We start from the raw sequence: 20,853 nt of genomic DNA on the forward strand, positions 1-20,853 counted from the left end.
GCACTTCCCTAGTTTCCCCACACGGCACCTCCCTTCGTGATCGTTTTGTTTCTTGATGTGATGTGACGTGTTGTAAACCAAGTTTGTCATTTAATGATATCGGCTCTTATTTAATCAATTTCGCTATTGTTGTTTAAACAATTGGGAAATAAAAACAAGAGTTTGTATTTCCACAATGCAATGTATTATCTAAATACATAATCACAATAATCTGATACGTTCTCGATTGGCGCTTGTCAGATACATTCCGGTCGTATAATCTTCAAGTAAGAATTGCATTTATTTGTCTTTAGATCTAGTGTTAAGGTAATTAAACATTCGTTTTTAAGCAGGTTATTTCTGAATGTAAAGTGATATGAAGTAGAATTATCATAACCTTTAAAGTGATCATTGAAGCTATGATGGGTATGTCGGCGAAATCAGTTGTGGTTTATTTATTTACGATTAATTTCTTAACAGGTACCCCATTCACGATTATATCCTGTCAATAATAAACCTGCTGGGGTGCTGAGGTCTAGTAGCGTAATTTATTCAATTCATTAGCTGTTAAGAATACACATCTCATGACATCAAGAGTCAAGGCTTGATGTTGTAAGAAATGCATAATCATACTATTACTGTGACGTACAAACAACTATGTTATTGTACACAAAAAAAGAAACAATTACAATATTGTTCTGTTCACTTCACTTTTAGAAGGTGGTAGAACCCTTTGTGGTTCGACTCCAGCGGCACCACCGCCACACCTATTTCTACCTAATAACAGCAGTGTTAGGCTGCTGTGTTCCGGTTTGAAGGGTGTGGCAAGGGAGACAGACTTTTCCGAGGCGTTTCAGCTTAGTCCTCAGGGGTAGCGGCGCATCTGTGACCGACCTCAGGTAGGAGTATCTAATCCTATCTGGGGTTGATTACAGATGTCCATGGGCGGCAGTAGCCACTTACCATCAGGTGGACTGCATGCTCGTCTGCTACTCTTATATTATAAAAAAAAACAAAAAAAACTTATTGCGCCAAGTTGTTGGCATCGGATACCTGTAAAATTAAAAAAAAATGTATGTTAATTCTAGTTTACTCTTTAATAGTATCTTCCTCATAGAAACTTGGTCAATATATAAAAAAGTAAATGATATTTAATAGTTTGTCTGAAGTCTGTTAGTATTAATTAATCTAAACCAATCTTCGTCTATTCGTATTTCAGGTTTATCAATTAATTTAGGCAACAATCGTCAAATTTTGTATCTTATTATAGTCTGCACCAAACTGCTAGCCCACTCTGAAGTTGTTGCGTGCAGGTGTAATCATACAATTTTCTATGGCGATGTGATTCATTTCTATATTCAGAGCGGCAGCAATTTTACGCAGACTATATGTGAAATTAAAAGAAATAAGATATGCATGCTGTTTAAAAACTACAGGCATGAAATGTGGTACACTTTTTTTCAGTATTTGAACCTGAAAGTTTGATATAGCTATGGACACTGACTACTCTGAAGATTTTGGATGGGATGACGGACCACAAAATCCTCCTCAGAATTTTGCCAGAATGCCATACTACAGGTAAGATCATTATCCTAACTAATGTTATAAGTATTTTTGAACTTTTGATATGAAGTAATTTTGGCATAAAAATATTTAATATGCAATATTTTCCAATTACAACGACATGCAAATATATCAATAGTTGTCTTTTATTATTTATTATGTAGGCATTTATTATTTCCATGTTATTGATAATGGTTTTGTTCTCATTGTATATATAACTAGCTGACCCGGCAAATTTTGTACCGCCTCAAAATCAACTTATCAAATAAAATATATTATATATATATTAATATATTTCATATAAAATATAACGTATGTTACTCGTGGATAATGTAGCTTTCGAATGGTGAAAGAATTTTAAATCGGTCCAGTCGTTTTTGAGCCTATTCATTACAATCAAATAAACAAACAAAGTTTTCCTCTTTATAATATTAGTATAGATATAGGAACAGTGTATAAAAGTACTGCAAATCTCATAAGACTTGGAAGGTGGTAGAACCCTTTGTGGTTCAACTCAGGCCACCGCCATACCTATTTCTGCCTCATAACAGCATCGTTAAGCGCTGCTGTGTTCTGGTTTGAAGGGTGTGGTAAGGGAGACATACTTTTGTGTGGCGTTCCAGCTTAGTCCTCAGGGGCAGCAGCGGATATGTGGCTGACCTGAGGTAGGAATATCTAATCCTATCTGGGGTAGATTAAAGAGGTCCATGGTCGGCAGTAGCCACTTACCATCAGGTGGACTGCATGCTCATCTGCTACTTCTATATTATAAAAAAATCTCTGGACATCCTAATTTAATAATAATGATATATTAACCATAGATACAACAATGCATTTGGCAATTACCGAGGTGGCTACGATCGAAGCAACCAAGGGCCACCGCCGCTCGGTTTCGGGCCGCCTCCAGGACCACTAGGACCGCCAGGGCCACCTGGACCTCCAGGGCCACCCGGACCTCCAGGACCATTCCCACCATACCCTGATATGCGATGGAGAGGACAATCTTCAGGGCCCTATGGGGGAGTGGCTCGTAAAATCAAAAGGGATAAGATCATAAAGCATTTACTGAGTAAGTTTATTTGTAACCATACTTATATTTTTATTTCTATATTTATTTAGTAAAAAGATGAAGTATATATTAAGGTGACTATGTGGTGATTATGGCATAAGATTGTGGTCCTAATAAGAATAAGATTGTACACAGAAATTAATATTTTTATAAGTGAGGATGTTGAGTTGTGTATGTCCTTGCCATTCATGGTACACTAAAGCCTTATAAGCTTAGAGAGCTTTTCTTGTCATGCGGGTTTATGTATGCATACCCTGATTCCGAGGTAGTCAGATTGGACGGTCGTTAAAGCAATTTTATCCCCCTCTTTGTAGGAATCAGTCAGTAAAAATATTTTTGAAGAAAAAAGTTCCAAGACAAACTTACCGCCCCTAAAATATGCTGCTATAGGATTCAATTTACTCAGCCTATTGGTGAATCCACTTCTGAGGTCAGAGGTTGATCATATTTATTGAATGAAAAGTATGTATATATTAGCTGACCCAGCAAATGTGTTGCCATATAAGTAAAAAAATGTTAAGGGTGAACAACCCTTATCACTTAGGGATATGAAAAATAGATAGTAGCCGATTCTCTGACCTACTGAACATGCCTATAAAATTTGGTGAAAATCGGTAAAGCCGTTTCGCAGGAGTACGGTAACTAACATTGTGACACGAGAAAAGTTTAATTAAAAAAACCTTTCCCACGGACTAAATTGTAAATCTAAACCATTCTCAAGTCGTCAGTCGTTTAGGAGGAGTTCAGTGACATACACACGCACATAAGAAATATATATATAAAGATTATTAATTAATATATACATGTTTCAGGATGTGGAGTTGGAAAAGAACATGTAGTAAATCTACCTGACAAACTTGTTAATATGATGAACCCATTGAGTTGTGGATTATGTGCTGTAAAGTTTGAAATGTTTGAATTGTGTAAGTTGTAATAGAATATATTTGAGTGCAATTAAGATATGTATATATTATGTACATTTCTGGATATAGCGTCTCAAAGATATTTAATTTCTTTTTAAGGTATATCTTTTTTTGTTTTTTTAATCTTAATATGAAATTCTTAATATTTAAACTTATTACTATTCAGATGTTTTAAAAAAAAACTATATTTTATAATTAATTCATAGTAATGATTTGGAAAAATTGATTGCAGCTCGTATACATTATACTTCCAAAAATCATCTGAAGAACCAAAAGAAATGGATGACCCAACGTTCAGACCCGAGTACACAGCAGGGCAAGGAGGTAATTTTATTACAATTATCCATGGTGCCTATAATTTAATTCGTAATTAGAATGTTTTTGTGATATGATGTAAATTTAAATTCGTAACAGCAAAGGCTATATAGCTTTCGAGTGTTTTTCCGGCCCCGCGGGTTTATGTCCGCGTTCCTGTCTTACCCGCATGCGTGAGTTAACCGATGCAGTCACTTTATCTTATCATTATTATAATTCCTAACTATGATGTGGGCAGGGCCGGATTTAGAGGTCTAGAGGCCTTGGGGCAACAAAGGAGTGGAGGCCCCCTGGCCCCAAATTATTTTCCGAATAAAATGAACAATTTTTTCAGTTGAGTTTTTCAATAAATAATTTATTGTGAAACGCAGGTAGATTCTTCTAGTATTCATGTTTGTACAAAGTACTGTAGATAAAGGTAAAACAGCGAAAAAAAATATCAAAGGAAAAGATATATATATTTTTACTAGTGTTTACTAGTCGAAATTTTAAAAAAAATCCGACTATCTATTATGGGAGCCCCTCTTTTGTGGAGGCCCCGGGGCTGCCGCCCCGGTTGCCCTCCCTTAAATCCGGCCCTGGATGTAGGCCCTATGTCTTTATTGCCAAACGACTGTAAACACCGACCATTGTAAACTCTGATTTCCATACATTCGGTTTAACTTAATTTATCACATAATATAAACAATGTTTGGTTTTAGCCGTTGAAAGCGCGCGAGTTGTACTGCGAGCTGTGCGATGTGCACATCACTTCTACGGGACACGCGGAGTCCCACTACGCTGGGAAAAACCATCGCGCGTGAGTATCTTTAGTGTGAAGTGCTGATAGGTTTTATCATCATGATTGTTGAATTTGGTAGAATTCTCTGTGGTTCGACTCTGGCGGCACCACCGCCACGTCTATTTCTACTTTATAACAGCAGTATTAAGTGCTGCTCTTAAAGGGTGTGGTAAAGAAGACATAATTTTCCGAGGCTTAGTCTTTAGGGGTAGAGACGCATCTGTGGGCGAACTCTGGAGAAATCTTATCTGGGGTTGATCATAGATGTGCACGGTCTCCAGTAGCCACTTACCAGGAGAACAGCAGGCTCGTCTTCTACTTCTCTATATTATATATCTAACAAAATGGTACGTACTAAGCATAAACGTTATTAAAATAATCATTACAGGATCGTCGAGGGTCGTAAAAATGCTCGGAACACATTCTTGCTGCAGCCAAACATGCTGGGCAGATTGTAAGTATGTTTTGTGACACATTGCCAAATATTACAAACGTAAAAAGTTCATACAAACTATAAAATTATGTCTACACTCATGCTGTTATAATTATATAACGTTAATAATACATACATAAAATGTAAATAATACAGACATACAATGTAAATAAAATTGTATCTATTGTAGACAATTAATTTTGTATACATATTATGAAGAATGTTTATATGACCGAAACGTATCTTAACAGGAAAGCGCTAATTCGCCGTGAAAATAAATTCCTGAAAAAAAATATTATCGATGGCGAGCAGAAACCGAAGCCGGAGCCCGGGACTGTTCCGCCGCACTTATTTTGCGAGATTTGCAAGGTATATTCGATTTCTAACTATATATACATTTCATAGTTCTGAATGAAACTAAAAATGTTGGAGTCCTATGAATTATTAAGAAAATGTTTTGCTTATTGGTAAATTATGGTGTTATTTTTTGTTAATGAAAATTCATATATCAAATGTCCTTTTTTAAATTCTATTAGTGAGGTGGGATTATAATTATAACTGCAACTGCTATTTCTCAGTGCCATATTAAAAATTAAGTAATATATCTATTGATACTATATAATTATTTATCATTATTTTGTTTTTTTAGACCTCAATGATGTGCTCTGAACAAATGACGACACATCTCAATGGCAAGAGACATCTAAATAAGGAGAAGCAACACATTCTGAAACTGATGAAAGGGGGAGAATCAGGTAATTACTTACTAAACAAGGTTTACTAAAAGTATTCAAGTTGTATTATTATGAAAGTACTATTGAAAAGCTAATGCTTATAATGAAGCACTTGTAAATATAGTATTCATCAATCCATTATTGTCCCACCGCTGGGCACGCGTCTCCTCCCAGAATGTGAAGGATTAGGCCATAGTCCACCGCGCTAGCCAAGTATGTATTGGTAGACTTCACATACCTTTGAGATTTATTTTTATATAAATCTCTCAGGTGTGCACAGGTTTCCTCACGATGTTTTACTGTTTTAAGTAAGTGATAATTAATTTCTAATACGCACATAACTTTTTGAAAATCAGAGGTGCGTGCCTGGGATTTGAACCTCGGACCCCTCGTCCGAGAGGCCGAGTTTCTTAACCATTAGGCTATCACTGCTGCAAATTTAGTATTACAAAAATATAAATTAAAAATGGCAGAGGAGGGATTATTTTTTGGAAGTTTTTGCCTTCTTTAGTCCTGTCCCCAAATAGTTTTATGTTTAATATACAATTCAACTATGCTAGGAATAATTATCCTTTTTATATTCTACTCTTTAATTATTATAAATATTTTCTTTAAATTTTTTTTTTAAAAATTGTTGCTTTAATTTATTTATGTATTACTACAAAGTCACAATTTATACATATATTTGTTTAATAAGGCTTATATTGTTATAGAATTGTATAAAATCACATGGTCATTAAATGTTTTACTAGTATATGTGTACTTCTCTTCGTGTCCAAAGGTTGGTGTTAATAGCTGCAACACAGTTTTATAACTATAGCAGCTGTTTAGGATATTAGGTTTGCTTGTATGTATATAGGTATACTAGCTGACCCAGTAAATGTTGTGTTGCCATATAAATAAAAAGTTGTTAAGGCTGAACAACCCTTATCACTTAGGAGTATGAAAAATAGATAGTAGCCGATTCTCAGACCTACTGAAGATGCATATAAAATTTGGTGAAAATCGGTAAAGCCGTTTCGAAGAAGTACAGTAACTAACATTGTGACACGAGAATTTTATATATAAGATGATGATGAATAAATCTTTAAAATTAATATTTTTCATGTTTATGCAGAGGAGAAGAAATCGTCCAAAAAAGTTGCGGATGAGGATGGCGGGGATGAGGATGGCGAGGATGACGAGGACGAGGATGGTGAGGATGGCGCGGCGCTCGGCGACGAGGGCGGCCCGGCCTCCGTCGGGGACGCGGGCGACGACTGGACCGACGGCGGAGAGGACTGGAAGCCCTCCGCTGAGGATTACTAGTAAATCAACTCTTGATTCTACTTTTGGCATAGATAAGTATAGATATCTCACCGCCTTGTAATTGAAGGAAGCTTAAACGGCTGACAATGGGTCAGTCATTTAATGGCTGTAATGGTGTAATTTACAATGCCGACATGTGCAGTTAAGTGGTGCAATAACACGAAATCGAAGAAAAAGTGCGGAGAAATATCGTTTCATTCGTAAATGATCTAAAGACCAATTTTTTTTAATATTTTTCAAACAAGAAAATAGATGACAGTGAAAATTGCAGTTTCTTGTTAGGCGTGAGTAATCTTTACTAATCTATGACTTTTGACAAGCTTTTTTTAACATGTCTGGATAGTTTGCTTGTTCTCTTTACAGTTTTTTAATAAACTTGTTAGTTTGTGTGGTTAGTAGATATGTGTTGCAAATCATTTAACAGAATTTTAAATTAGTCACCACCACACACGATTAGTGTAGTGATGTCATTGTGAATTCAATATCGTGGAAGCTCCAAGGATAGATTATTTTTTGGACTCCCATTTTATAAGTGAGAGTTTTAGGAAGTTGTTCTAATTAAAACCAAGGAAACTTCCTAGAGCAATGTCAGATAATTATATTATGCTAATCTTACTAGGACTAACACTGGGAAATCTTTATTTATTAGTATTTATATTTTAAATACCAATGTACCTAATACCTTTTAAGATCTGTCACAACTTTGAAAGTTATTTTTTTTACTTAAACTTAGTTACGGTTATAAAATTTTAAGCTACTGTTTTGGTTAATTTGAAACAGATTAGCAGCCTTGCATTTGTTTGTAAAATGTTTATTGTTAAAGATTTATTTTATGAAACTTACATTTTGGCGTCAGAACTATTTAATACTTACTTACATATTAAGTCATAAAAATATTTTCATTTTAAACAGAGTACTAAATCACTACCATCTCTTTATTCATGTATGATATTTGCTATATTTTCCCTGAGAAGTTATTAATATTTTGCATTCTCTTTGCAGAAAGAAGCGCCGTCCCTTCAGTTCAGTCTTGGTGCTGCCAGGTCAGCGTTGCAGCATTATCTGGAATATGATATGATGATTAAGTAATAATTTTATCACATTCTGTGCAAGAGTTGTCGGAATTTCTGTAATTAAAGTATATAAGTCCTTTCAAATAGTTTTAATTGCCAGTATAAAAGAATCTTTTATACAGGCTGGTTCGATCTTCAGGAAATTAAAAATTATTGATACTATTCAGTGAATGTAAGTGTTCATGGTGACAGTAATAGGTAGATTCTTGCTTACTTGGCTTGCAGTTACACAGCAATAGCCACCCTTTTTAAAGTAGCGGGTAAAATTTATAGATGACTGAATTTATAGATGTGGGACGTGCTTGCGGGCAATATGTAAAAGGTCCTAAGCAAAATATAAAAAAAAATTGAATCATGAATATGAAACATGACTACGACGCAGTAACTACCAATAAATCTTACTGTGACTACGAAGACTGCGACGTGTGACTCGATAGGTTTTTAAACGCAAACTTACTGTCAGCAAGTTCGACGCCGTCGGCGCCGTCGTGAGAAACACCCATTGGTAAATCCAAACCAGAGTGCTAAAGCTAACACTGCTAACAATCCGATCAGTAGAACACTTTGAATTTTGGGATCCGCCAAGTTTAGAGCACTTCCTTGTGGTTGTCCTTTTCCTGCCCGCTTTTTAAGACCTGAGGAACTTTTAGCCAATTTTGGTGATGAAGTTTTCTCAACTATTTGTCCCATTTTTTTTGATGATAATTTTGCAAGTTTGGCGAAAAACAGGATTAATCCATGGTGCGGCTTTTTTAGTAAATTTAACATTATTTAATGCATTTTGTTTGATGTGGGATATATATGAGTTCCTGGAAGTTATGTACTTTCACATAATTTACGGTAATATCTGACAGCGGCAGCTGACGGCATAGTGCTGACATAACAGTTTTGACCTTAAATTTTTTTTTAATGCTGTATCCGTTGTATAATAAATAACGTTAAGATACAAACAAAAAAAGTTACAAATATGTATGTGCCTTAAGCGTGGCCCTAACACCGGCTACAGACTCACGCCGAGAACCCCCGGTATTTTTTCCCGGTTTCTCCGGCGAGAAAGGAGAACGGTATCACATTCTCCTTCAGTCTCAGTGCGACTATGACATTGTATGTTTTTGTGTAGGTAGCTCTACCTGCTGCATTGACGTCCATTTTGGATAACGACCGAGAATGCGAATGAAAAGGTCGCATGAGTGTAGATGCCTTTTCGGTTCTCGAGAAATCTCGCCGCACATTCACGCTTGAATCTGTAGCCGGCTTAAGAATATCCTATATTTTTCTTGTCACATGGGCTTACGTCCACTTAAGGGGATTTGCTAGACGCGAGCGGGCCAGAACCACACTTGGCACAAGCTAGCGTGATAGGTAAATAACCCAATTGCATGTTGTCCTCGTATAAGATGGTACGTGTAGAAACAGAAAATAAGATTTATTAATCCCACAAAGATTGCGCCTTGCCAAAATCGAACTAAAAATCTTTGGTAAAGCAAAAGCAAATTCGCCAAATTTGATTCTTATTACACTGTGTATGCACTACTATAATGTTCAACATTTTAGCATCCATAAACTGAATGGTGATTGAATATATTATATAAGAAATGAATACAGGCGTAAATTACAATAAAGAGCCAAAGTATGTGTTATTTTTTATTCTTTCAGTATACCAATTTGGTAAAATCTTATCACTCTCTAAATTACTAATTAATATTCTTCCATCGCTGCAGAGTTCAAATTGCAGTGTAGTTAAATTCAAATGCTTCTGTTCTTGAAATATATTTTGTATGTATGTCAGGATGTAGTCCAAATAATCTACTGCTCTTTGTGGATTCCATGCATCCTGAAAAATAAATTTGTTTAAAATATTATTATTGTAATTCATAAAACAGTTTAATAAGTTTTTTTATAACAGCTTTGGTTTTGTAAAAATGTATTGTTATGTAATTTTTGCACAAAAACATCATATTTATATTTCCTAGTAATTTCAGTATGTTTTGGCCAAATTGTAAATAGCTTGTTGAGGCAAAAAGTTTAAAAGCTTATTAAGCAAATATTTTTAAGATATACCACTTGCCTTGCAGTAGGAAACAATTTCTGGTGTGTCAAACCATTGTAAGTATTGAATAATGCCATCATCAGTTCTGTATCCTACTAACAGACCCTTTAAATCTGCCAGATAGCACTGACACCAGCACCTGAGCAACTTATAGCGCCTGCAAATTAATAAAGTTTATTACAAACAATGAAAGAAATAATTATTAGGTTTATATCATTTAAATATAACAAACAACACATACTTAAAATTTCGTTCCTGCTTATGATTTTGTATGAGTCTATTTGTTTTTAATTCTAAGAATGAATTTCTTCTCAAATAATCTAAATTTATGTCAATATTTGCATTTTGTGGTGGTTGGGCTACACTAGAGTTTGTTGCTAGTAGACCGTCTATCTGGGCACCATATAATAACTGTTTATTGTTTAAGGTTGCAGAGTAGAATATTGAGAATTCTTCATTTTCTACAACAGGCTTGTCAATATTTGGAGGAATATCTGGGTAATCTGGAACAGTGTTAATAACATGGTTATTATTTACATTTTTATGATTATTAAAATTACATAATATCATACTTATATTTAATAAAATAATAATAATAATAATAGACACTTTCTACACTCACAGCCCCACACTAGGAATCCCTGTGTTGTGGGTGCCATGGACACACACATAGACAAATACACAAACACCCAGACCCAGAAACAGAAATCTAAATTCATCATTTATACATCTGTCTAGCCGGGGATCGAACCCGCGACCCTTTGCGCATCAGACTGGTATGGTGGCCGCTCCGCCAAGCGGGTTGTCAAGATTTTTATATGCAAAATGTATCACTATTTCTATTATACACATTTTGAGGTGTTTAGGGTATATAAATATAGTAGAACCATTATTATTTAACAGTGCAGTAAGAGCATATATCTATTTCTAGCAGGCAACAGTTTTGTATTTAAATTTATTCGTCATTATTCGTTTCAATGCATCTTTGATCAACTTCTGGTTTTATATGGAGCTAGGTATTGATGTCCATGGGCGACAGTGACCACTTACTATTAGGGGGCCTGTAATCTCATTTGCTATTTTAATTTTATAAAGAAAAAGCAATTATGTATGACAATTGTTTACCTGATAGTAAATATTGCTCAAATTTATATCCCCAAGCACAAAACTTTTCTTCTTGTTTACTGCGAGACTGCCTTCTTGTTATGTCTGTTTCGGTTTCAAGTGAACATAAGTAAATAGATCCATTGGACACGGTTGCAGCTATTCTTATTGGTTCGTTTGTTCCATACGCTTGACACATAATGCTGATAAATGTTCTTCTGTAGCTGATAAAGGTTGGTTTAGTAATATGCTGTTTTAGATATCCATGCTGATCTAATAAAAATCTTAGTAGGAGTGTAATTTTTTCATCATTGTCATCAGTTGTTCGTTTTATGGCACTCTCGATGTTGTGATTTAAGTCTAGTGATACTGGTTCGCTCGGAATAGCGTTGAGGAATTTTAACTGTGATAAATCAGAACTATACTGCCTGTCTCCATCAACACTCATGTAACCAACTATGACGGGTTTGCTGAGATTAACGCGCAATTTTTGTGAATAGTTCGGCTTCGATCTAGTTGAACTTAATGTCGCATGCGAATTTTTACGTTTCTGTTCCATGATATATTAATTTAATTATTAACATGAAAACTGAAAAATCTAAATTATTTATTGTAATATTTATACTTCAAACTTCAACAACAAAGTGACTTTTGATTGTTTAATGTTTTGTCTTTGACAGTTTGTTTGATTGACGTGAATGTCACTTGGTTGTGAGTAATACATCATTCCGTCAGACTTTTTTGGACGAACGTGCGATTTTCGGGGAATTCCCGAAAGAAAACAAGACAATATTAAAAATACACAATTAAATAACATACCATTTAAAACTTAATAAGATACAATAGGAGTAATTCGCTAATTTCGCGTTGATTTTGTTCTCAATAAAATGAGCTTGTTTTTCGTTATATTAAAAAAAAATTAAACGTTATTGTTAAAAACTGATTTTTGAAATTGGAAATCTTAATAGGGTCTCAATTTTTTTGGAATATTTTATATACTTACCTATCGACAAGTCATCAAACATGAACTTTTATGTCCTATAATACAATACTATAATAGAATACAAAAAAATTGCTTCTATAAACCTGCTTCCTTACAAGTACATAAAGCATTGTTATAGCTCGAGCTGTAGTAATAGCAATGAAATACTACGAGTAAGTATGTAAGTAACCAGTAAAAGAAGCTTTAGGTTCTCTTTTCATATTAAAAAACAACATCGTTCACAACAAGCGTTAATAATAATATGAAAGTAATAATAACATTTACATTAAACGCATATGTTTAATTTTGGTTATAATTAGTATAATTTTGGCTATTTTAGAAAGGTGGTAGAATTAATATGGTTCCACTGGGGAGGTACCGCACCTTTGATTAGTGTGATTTATATAGTTCAGTGTTTCAATGGAATATGGAATGATGTAGATATAAACAAATTAGGTATATCATGTGGCAATCATCATAGTTCTCGAGAGTGGCAATTTATGTGTGATCGGCTTCAGTAGAAATCCTTTTGAATTATAGCGTTGGAGTGATGTTCATGGATGGCAGTAAACACTTATTATCAGGTTTATTGCATGACATTTTACTATTTCAATTATAGATTTTTATTACTTTTCAGAAAACAGTGCACGGTACTCAGAAATTGCTTAGGTTATTGGTCCGAGGTACGGTTTGCAGTGTTGCAAAACCTCTTACTTCTAATCACTTATGACTTTTATTAGTTTTATTGAAAGTACGAGACATGTAAAAGCTCAGCTTACGAGATACAATGATTAGGAATTAAAATAATCCTATATGCTGATAGTTCTAGAATAAACTGGCAACCCCGATTGTTAGAGGTTACTTGCCTTTATTGAGTACGCTGGAAACACTGTTAGGTTTCATATTGTCAATGAATTAATCTAATTTGATTTTTATTTTTGCCGTACGGACTGATTCTTTGTGTATTTCGTGTCTTATAATACGTTAATGTAATTAATTTGAACTTGTCTATTATCTAAATGTTATACTTGTGTTAAGTTTGCATTTCAATTGATCTTTGTTACATTTTTTCAGAAAACATGGATTCGGAAGCTATTGTCACACCTCCGTCGGTATCGTGGGCACAGAGAAATTCTAGTGTGTTTCTAACATTCAATGTTGAATGTGAAAAGCCGGAGATCAAAATTGAAAAGAAACTAGTTTCTTTTAAGGGAATATGTGCGCCGGGTCAAAAATTGCACCAAGTGGAAATACCTTTGTATGCCGAAGTAGACCCGGAGAAAAGTACGCAGGTCAATAAGGGAAGGTTGATTGAAGTGGTGCTTCAGAAGGAGAAGACCGACGAAGCATTCTGGCCCTCGCTCACGAGCGACAAGAAGAAGCATCACTGGCTCAAAGTGGACTTCAACCGATGGCAGGATGAAGAGGAAAGTGCGGATGAGTATGGTGAAATGAATGACATGTTTTCATCCAAGCTAGGCGACTTTGGCGAAGGATACGAAAATGACGATGCAAGCTCTATAGACGAGGAGGATCTGCCCGATGCAGAGTTTTAAATCTAATATAATTCCATAGAAAATATAACAATTTCACTACTTTAAGTTAATCATGGATACAATAATTGTGCTTTTTATACAAGGAGATATGTGGTAGATTGTAGTGTAAGGTGAGGCATCGCTGCATGTGTTCTATAGCATTTTCTTTTCCTTTGTCTGAGAATGTTGATTGTGTGTACAATAAGTTATAACAAGTTCCTGTTTTTCAGTTTAATGATTTACAAGATTACTTGTGTTATACCCTTGTTATTGGTTTTTTAGTCTGGCTCAAGTTGAATTGTTCATTCGGACATTTTTAACATTTTATTAGTCAATCCAAATATTCTGTTCATTTTCCTTCATTATTTATTGTTAGAATTCAGTGCTTTGAATAAGTATTAATATTGACAATATTAATATTGTTACCCTTTATCAGGAATTATGTTACTAGATCATATCAGAAATAATGTGAATATGGTTGATGATTCTCTTTGTTTTAGGTGTGTGAGTATAGTAGAGACTTGATTAACTAGTCTAAATGTTGTTGAAGAAAACATTTTTATGAAACATCCTATAAGACCCATCAGATATGCTATCTTAAGCATGCGCAATCAATGATTTAGCTGCTTTTCAGAAGTTAGGTGAAATTGGATTGCTAATCCAGGTAATTGTTATATTGAGTCTCTGCTGTATATGTCTTACACTTAGCCCTAGCAAAGCATTGGCTTCACAAAGACTTTGGATCGGTGACTGCTCGTCTATTTAGTAAATAGTAGTTACAAAGATAAAAGCAATCAATTTTTTGCTCTCTGCACCCATAATCTAGTGGAAAGCGAATCTATGGTGTATTTGTTATTTATATTTTTGTATTATTTAATTGCTTTCCTTTATTGAGGAATATGATATTTTTTATTGTTTTCAATAATAAATTTTCTACACATGTAGTAAATTTGTATCTTGTGTCTAGCAAATCAATTAACCTACATAAAAAATATTATCTCATAAAGAGTTTGTTATTAACAGAATGGTCGATTAATTATGTTTTTGTACCATGTTTTTAGATCTTAAATTAATGTTAAAAATTAATATGCTCTCAAACCAAAAATAAGGAAACAGTGTTTTTCTTTGCTAAATAAAATGTTTGTGTTTGCAGGTAATGCAATATTTTACCTCTTTATAATACTTTAATTGAATTGTGTGTACAAAAACTGGCATTTATATGATTACTGGAATGTTTGTTTTTAACCTGATAAAGGGTATAAATAACAAGGCAGCCGAAGACAGTATTGTCATTATTTGTAAGCTGTCTATTAAGCTTATCCACGTATGTAACAGTTAGTCACAATACCAATTTGTAATGATAAGAACTTACTGTATTTTAGTGTTAGTTTTAGACATTATAATTATTGCCTAATAAGAGGATGTCTGAATGAATTTTATATCACGGCGTGCGTAAATGGACGTTTTACGCACGCTTCGCGTGCGCAAAACCCCCATTTCCGACCCCGTAATATAAAATTTTATACAACACGCGGACGAAAAATGTTTTATATCACGGCGTGCGTAAATTGACGTTTTACGCACGCTTCGCGTGCGCAAAACCCCCATTTCCGACCCCGTAATATAAAATTTTATACAACACGCGGACGAAAAATGTTTTTCTGACTCGTGTGATTGCAGTCCTCGCCTGCGGCTCGGCCTGCAAACTCACACTTGTCAGAAAAAAATTTTTCGTCCTCGTATTGTAATGTACTATTTCTGACTCGTGTGATTGCAGTCCTCGCCTGCGGCTCGGCCTGCAAACTCACACTTGTCAGAAAAAAATTTTTCGTCCTCGTATTGTAATGTACTATTTTTTGGATGTGAAGTGATCCTATTGTAATTTGTATTACATGATTTGTGATGGCAGGCACTACAGAAGTCATTAGTAGCCAGTAATATACTTTTTGTAAATCATGTAACAATATTATATTAGGAAATAAAAATAAATACCCCATTCGTCTTTTAATTTCAGTTATACAGGATAGGCTCTGTAATATCATTTTGTAAGAATATTATAAGGAAGTCCACTTATTATATACAAGATTTTTTTATTTAGACGAGTTTAGTAATTTATCACTATATATATACCTACTATACTCGGAATGGACCAATGTATGTGTAGTGGCCCAGATTATTGCTTATCAGTATTCAATGTAGGTATTTGAGTTTCATTGTAAATCATAGAATGGGCACAGTGGGGAGAATATTTCATGCTAAAAGTTATAACAATAATTGAAATGGGCAAAATTATATGATGTATAAAAAAATTTCGCCTACGTTTATTATTATATTACTATGGCTATTTTATAAAGCAGAGTTGACTAATAACTAAATAGCTTGTAGGTATCCCGTAACCTCGAATTAGGTAAGTATATAATAATATTCTATGGGTAAGTATAAAGAGAACTCCATTCGGATTTATATCTTTATAATATACCTATACATAGAACAATTACTGCCAGTAGAGGAGTTTCAAATGGTTTGGGTTCTACGATCGACAGGGACATAGCATTACATTACAACAAAATATAAACGCTCACATAATTTCTATAGTTTCAAAAAGGATATAGGATTTAGTGCTTGTATGTTCTATAATGATTCTGCTAGGTAGTCGGACGTTGGCAATTTTGTAGGTTGGTTGGGTTGTGTCCCTGTAGTTCCGGGACCAGAATAGGGCTACAGTATCTCCTGTTTTTCGTAAGAGGCCACTAAAAGGGGCTTTCGGGGTTGCGGGCGGTAAGAGTGTTAGCTCGAACCGCCCGGCCAACGACCCCGGGAAGGACGGCGGTATGTATGGTCGCATACCGTCGTGAACATCGGACGATGTGGTGATTCAATCTCACTTGGGCGGAGCCCGACGGGGCAATGCGCTGAGAGGACTCCGGTTGTGTTCCTTTGGAGATCCCGGAGTCCTCTACGCAGCGCTGAGGACGGCCACCGGGGGGTTTTAGTGCGGTAAAAATCCCACATAACCCGGTGTCGCTCCCACGGCACCGGGTACCTTTTGAAGGTTTCCCCCTCGAGAAGAAAAAAAACAAAGGTTGACGTACTTATTGTCCTTTTTCAAAATTCTTAGTAAGCTTATTTAAATAAATAATGCTGTTATTATAAATAACTAAAATACCGGTTGAAGGCAGCATTTTTCATCTTTCAAAATTTTGTAAAGGATTATGATTTATGAATAAAAACTGTTTAAGTGCATCAACTTTAACACCTCGTATTTTTGCCGCTCTCGCCGCCATATTTGAATTTGAAATATGGCGCCTAAACACAGTTTTTGTCAAGGTCTCATTTTACATTTTTTTGTGGAATCATTATCTACTTTTGGTAGGTATGCGGTGTGTGGTGCTGCTTGTTGAGCTAAAACATGCCATCTTACGTGCCACTTTAGGTCATCCCATATCGTGTAACCAAACCACATTCTTACTATTTAAGAAAACCAAGTAAGTATATTTACCTATTATTTTTACTAAAGATAATATAAGTTCGGCAAATAAATGAAACAATACTTAAATTTACTTAAAATATTTTTTATTTGTTCGAGGTTATCCTCTATGGCAATCACAATAATAAATTTGGAGTATCTACTTAAACATATAGTAGGTTGTACATTATACAATAAATAAGTTTGTTTCTTGTGTTTGTTTCTTACATGACTAAATTCTTACATTCTCTATTTTCATTCATCATCCATCAGTCCGTGTTGGAATAATATGCTGTTACGTACAATAATATGCATTTATAGCATTGTGCTTAAACTCGGCCTTTCAATCAGAAGACCTTAAGTTCGAACCCAAGCCAATCCAAACCATAGTAAAGAAAGAGCCGTAAAAATTTTGCCGGGTCAGCTAGTATTTAACTAAAAATAAAAGTGACAACCCTATGCATCACTGCAAGTGTAGGTAATTATCTCGCCGAGCGGCCTTAGCTAACCTACTACTCTTTCTCTACTATGTCCAAACTATGATTTTTCACGAGGAGAAGGAAAACATTGGTCTCGATTGATATCGAACGTGTAAGTAGTAGGTATATATTATACCTAAGTATACTTGGATTTTGAAGTGTTTTGTTTTGTGGAGATTACCATTTAATTTCCCAATAGGTAATCGGTAATGGAATTGAAATAAGTACTTTTATGATGTACCTTTTGTCTTCACGAAACTCTACCACGTGAGTATTACTTGTATTTATGTAGTTTTTGTAGTTTTGAAATTTTGAAGGGGTGTTAGAAGTTAGTGGTGTGAGCTGCAGTATCTACGAGTTTGTAATCTGATCTATGAATGAGACATTTCCCACATTCAAATTAATAAAGCCCGTGGAACTAATTCTATTGTGCATTCGGAGAGAGCTTTGGAGCGAGTGCGACCGCTTGACTCGCCTATTTTCACTCGAGAAGCTCGGCTTTGTCAAAGTTTAAGGGTGCCTTTCGACAAGAGATGTGCGAGGTAGCTAAGCTATGGATATGTGTCAAATCCTCGAATAGGATTTACATTTAATGAAACTTCATTAACGAAAATCAAGCAATCCTTTTGGTGGATTTGCCACAGTTCCATATGTTTGTTACTTCACTTATATGTAGTGAAAAGGCCCCTTAAAAGCAAGATACTTATCAGAAGAAAAGATAATCATGAAAACATACCGTAAGATTATATATAGTACCATAAGAATAGGAAAAAGAAGTTTCAAAGTACAATTTTAATTTAATTAGTACTTTACTAAGACGGTTTTCATTTGGGGGCACGGTAGTGTCCTGCCAAGTCAAGCAAAATAATATATTTTCTATTGCAACTTTGTCACTTGTTCATTATATTGTACCGATTTAAATCATTGTCCCAATGTACCTAACTGCATAATTCCAAAACGATGTCATCACTTATCATAAACTTAATATTAGGATGTACACTATTCTATAACTCCGCCACTGTCGAGAAAAGCCTTCTTCGCGATTTGGTACAGCTGTGAGGACATTTTATCATTGGTCTCCTTCACCATCTTCGTGAAGTGACTCTCGGGATTGCTGAGCAACTTGTATGGGTAGTCGAACTCCACCAAGCGACCGGAATCCATCACCATGACGCGGTCTGAGTCCATGATGGTGTTGAGCCGGTGCGCCACCGTCAGCACGGTGCAGTCCGCGAAACGTTTTCTGATTGTTTTCTGGATGAACTCGTCGGTTCTGCAAATAAAAAAAGGTTGTTTGATATAAATATGTATGTTAATTAAATCAATTAGAAAAAATATATTTAGTAAATGGCATTTTAAATATTTCTTTTTTGCTATTTTTTACAAAATGGATATAATGGTTTTGAAAGATTGCCCGTAAATTTGTTGAGCTTTTCTATGCTTCAAAAGGCACATTAAGTCGCGTCGGTTTAGTTATTATGAAAAAGCAGTTGGTAAACCTTGTCGAATGCCTTATGAGCCATTTGTAACAATTTTACATGGACCTGGACTACAGTCCAACCAACCAAGTTACAATTTTCCACTGCTAAACTGCATTGTGGCTACATGATGTAACTTCCGAGTCTTCCGTAGTAGTCGGTAGAGGGCCGAACTCAAACCAGTGGCACATTAGAAGGGTTATAATGTCAGCTTGGCACTATTACCAGGCCACCCTTTTAATGTGCTACTGGTTTGGCACGGCCCCCTCCCCCCTGCTGCGGGAGGTCCGGAAGTTAGGTCACGTAGACTCAATGCAGTCGGCTGGAGGGTACTCGAAGGTCATGTGGGATGTGGTCCATACTTGGGGTCGACGTTGGCGGTGGCCTCGTCCAGCACGAGGATGCGGTTGCCGCGCAGGATGGCGCGCGCCAGGCACACCAGCTGGCGCTGCCCGAGCGAGAAGTTCGACCCGCCCTCAGACACCTTGAAGTCCAGCGCCGGGATCGCTGCTTTCAGGTCCACCTGCACAAATAAATCATGCTTAGTGATGTACCTAATGTTTTTTTGTAAGAAGTACCAAGCGAGCATGTAGTTCATCTAACGTAAGTGGCCTCAGATTCCCAGTGATATCTGTATATATAACGACTCAAGATTAAGATTAAGGATTAAACATCTGTTATCAATAGACGGAAAAATTTCGGATCCTCGCTTAAACCTGAAAAGTCATCAAACTTAAGTATTTTTCGCGACTAATAAATAACTATTTATATACCAAAAGGTGTTTTCCAAAGAAAAACTCCCATCAAACTGTATATTTCTCATTACCTTCTAAATAGATAAAATATTGAACATAATACTCACAGCTTCTAACGCCTGCCACAGCTGGTCATCATCGTAGTTGTTGAAAGGATCCAAGTTGTAGCGCACTGTGGCTGAGAAGAGCACTGGTTCTTGTGGAATTATGGATATTTTTGATCGGAGCTCCTGTTGACAATTCATAATAGGTATGAGTAAACTTTTAATTACTGACAAATTAAAACATATCAGAGAGTGTTTCGCAATGGGATCAAATAGATAGTGATCTATCTGGATAACGCTAACATTATGCATAATATTATTAGTTTGAATCCTTTTCGTTATGGGTGAATAAACGTATCCAGTAGTGGGACAGTGAAGAGACTATGAGGCTTCGATAAATAAACATAGCGTTGTAAATTGTTCCATAAATTATTATGAATAGGCCGATTGACATGATATTATGACGTCACAAAGTGTCGGAAAATTGTTCCATAAATATTCGCGAACGGGCCGTTTCACATAATACGATGTGACAAGGGCCCGAAAAGTTGTTCCATATATTTTCGCGTATAGGCCGATTGATAAAATATGACGTAACAAGGCGTAGGAAAATACTTTTATAAATTTCCAGGAACTGGTCCATCGACAGAATATTATTATTTATAAGCTAATCGTTGTGTTGTTGATGCTACATAAGTATAGATATCTCACCGCCTTGTAATTGAAGGAAGCCATTATATGGCTTAAACGGTTGACACTTCTGTCAGCTATTTAATGGCTTT

The 20,853-nt window shown here is 35.4% G+C and overlaps 4 protein-coding genes across 5 annotated transcripts in view; 2 read left to right on the forward strand and 2 right to left on the reverse strand.

Annotated features, from left to right (window-relative positions):
* The first annotated feature begins 8 nt into the window (after positions 1–8).
* Positions 9–8,262, forward strand: dbf (doublefault). 2 transcript variants are annotated; one of them, XM_073079928.1, is made up of 11 exons: positions 9–306; positions 1,444–1,557; positions 2,364–2,611; positions 3,424–3,534; positions 3,767–3,858; positions 4,551–4,648; positions 5,019–5,084; positions 5,315–5,432; positions 5,713–5,818; positions 6,915–7,104; positions 8,108–8,262. In XM_073079928.1, coding segments are annotated over exons 2-11 (1,116 nt in total). In that variant the 5' UTR covers positions 9–306; positions 1,444–1,471; the 3' UTR covers positions 8,109–8,262. The 2 variants fall into 2 exon arrangements, with proteins under 2 accessions (XP_072936029.1, XP_072936027.1); XM_073079926.1 differs by having other exon boundaries at positions 11–266.
* A 1,513-nt stretch (positions 8,263–9,775) lies between these two features.
* Positions 9,776–11,987, reverse strand: LOC140747460 (decapping and exoribonuclease protein-like). Its single transcript, XM_073079924.1, has 4 exons — positions 11,354–11,987; positions 10,470–10,731; positions 10,247–10,385; positions 9,776–10,012 (listed from the first exon to the last, which is right to left on the reverse strand). Exons 1-4 carry the CDS (start codon positions 11,889–11,891, stop codon positions 9,791–9,793), a joined length of 1,161 nt encoding a protein of 386 aa, XP_072936025.1. The 5' UTR covers positions 11,892–11,987; the 3' UTR covers positions 9,776–9,790.
* A 1,163-nt stretch (positions 11,988–13,150) lies between these two features.
* LOC140747467 (cytosolic Prostaglandin E synthase) lies at positions 13,151–14,326 on the forward strand. The gene is made up of 2 exons (XM_073079933.1): positions 13,151–13,303; positions 13,389–14,326. Exon 2 carries the CDS (start codon positions 13,394–13,396, stop codon positions 13,868–13,870), a length of 477 nt encoding a protein of 158 aa, XP_072936034.1. The 5' UTR covers positions 13,151–13,303; positions 13,389–13,393; the 3' UTR covers positions 13,871–14,326.
* A 3,074-nt stretch (positions 14,327–17,400) lies between these two features.
* LOC140747454 (ATP-binding cassette sub-family C member 4) overlaps positions 17,401–20,853 on the reverse strand; it is a 60,110-nt gene continuing 56,657 nt past the window's right edge. Inside the window, exons 23-25 of the mRNA XM_073079914.1 lie at positions 20,135–20,257; positions 19,635–19,795; positions 17,401–19,067 (exon numbers count right to left, since the gene is read on the reverse strand). Coding sequence (XP_072936015.1) covers positions 18,794–19,067; positions 19,635–19,795; positions 20,135–20,257 — 558 coding nt within the window. The 3' untranslated portion in view covers positions 17,401–18,793. The remainder of the gene's footprint in view (positions 19,068–19,634; positions 19,796–20,134; positions 20,258–20,853) is intronic.

Source organism: Epargyreus clarus, unplaced genomic scaffold, assembly GCF_041222505.1.
Source record: "Epargyreus clarus isolate Ecla_fem2 unplaced genomic scaffold, WU_Ecla_fem_2.2 ptg000014l, whole genome shotgun sequence".
Lineage (NCBI taxonomy): Eukaryota > Metazoa > Arthropoda > Insecta > Lepidoptera > Hesperiidae > Epargyreus > Epargyreus clarus.

Coding starts and splice junctions, on each gene's coding strand:
- LOC140747460 (XM_073079924.1), bottom strand. CDS start 11,891: ATGGAACAGAAACGTAAAAATTCGCATGCGACATTAAGTTCAACTAGA. Junction 10,732..11,353: donor TGAGCAATATTTACTATCAG/GTAAACAATTGT, acceptor ACACTGTTCCAG/ATTACCCAGATATTCCTCCA. Junction 10,013..10,246: donor AAATTGTTTCCTACTGCAAG/GCAAGTGGTATA, acceptor TTTATTTTTCAG/GATGCATGGAATCCACAAAG.
- LOC140747467 (XM_073079933.1), top strand. CDS start 13,394: ATGGATTCGGAAGCTATTGTCACACCTCCGTCGGTATCGTGGGCACAG.
- dbf (XM_073079928.1), top strand. CDS start 1,472: ATGGACACTGACTACTCTGAAGATTTTGGATGGGATGACGGACCACAA. Junction 3,535..3,766: donor GTTTGAAATGTTTGAATTGT/GTAAGTTGTAAT, acceptor AATTGATTGCAG/CTCGTATACATTATACTTCC. Junction 5,433..5,712: donor TATTTTGCGAGATTTGCAAG/GTATATTCGATT, acceptor TTGTTTTTTTAG/ACCTCAATGATGTGCTCTGA.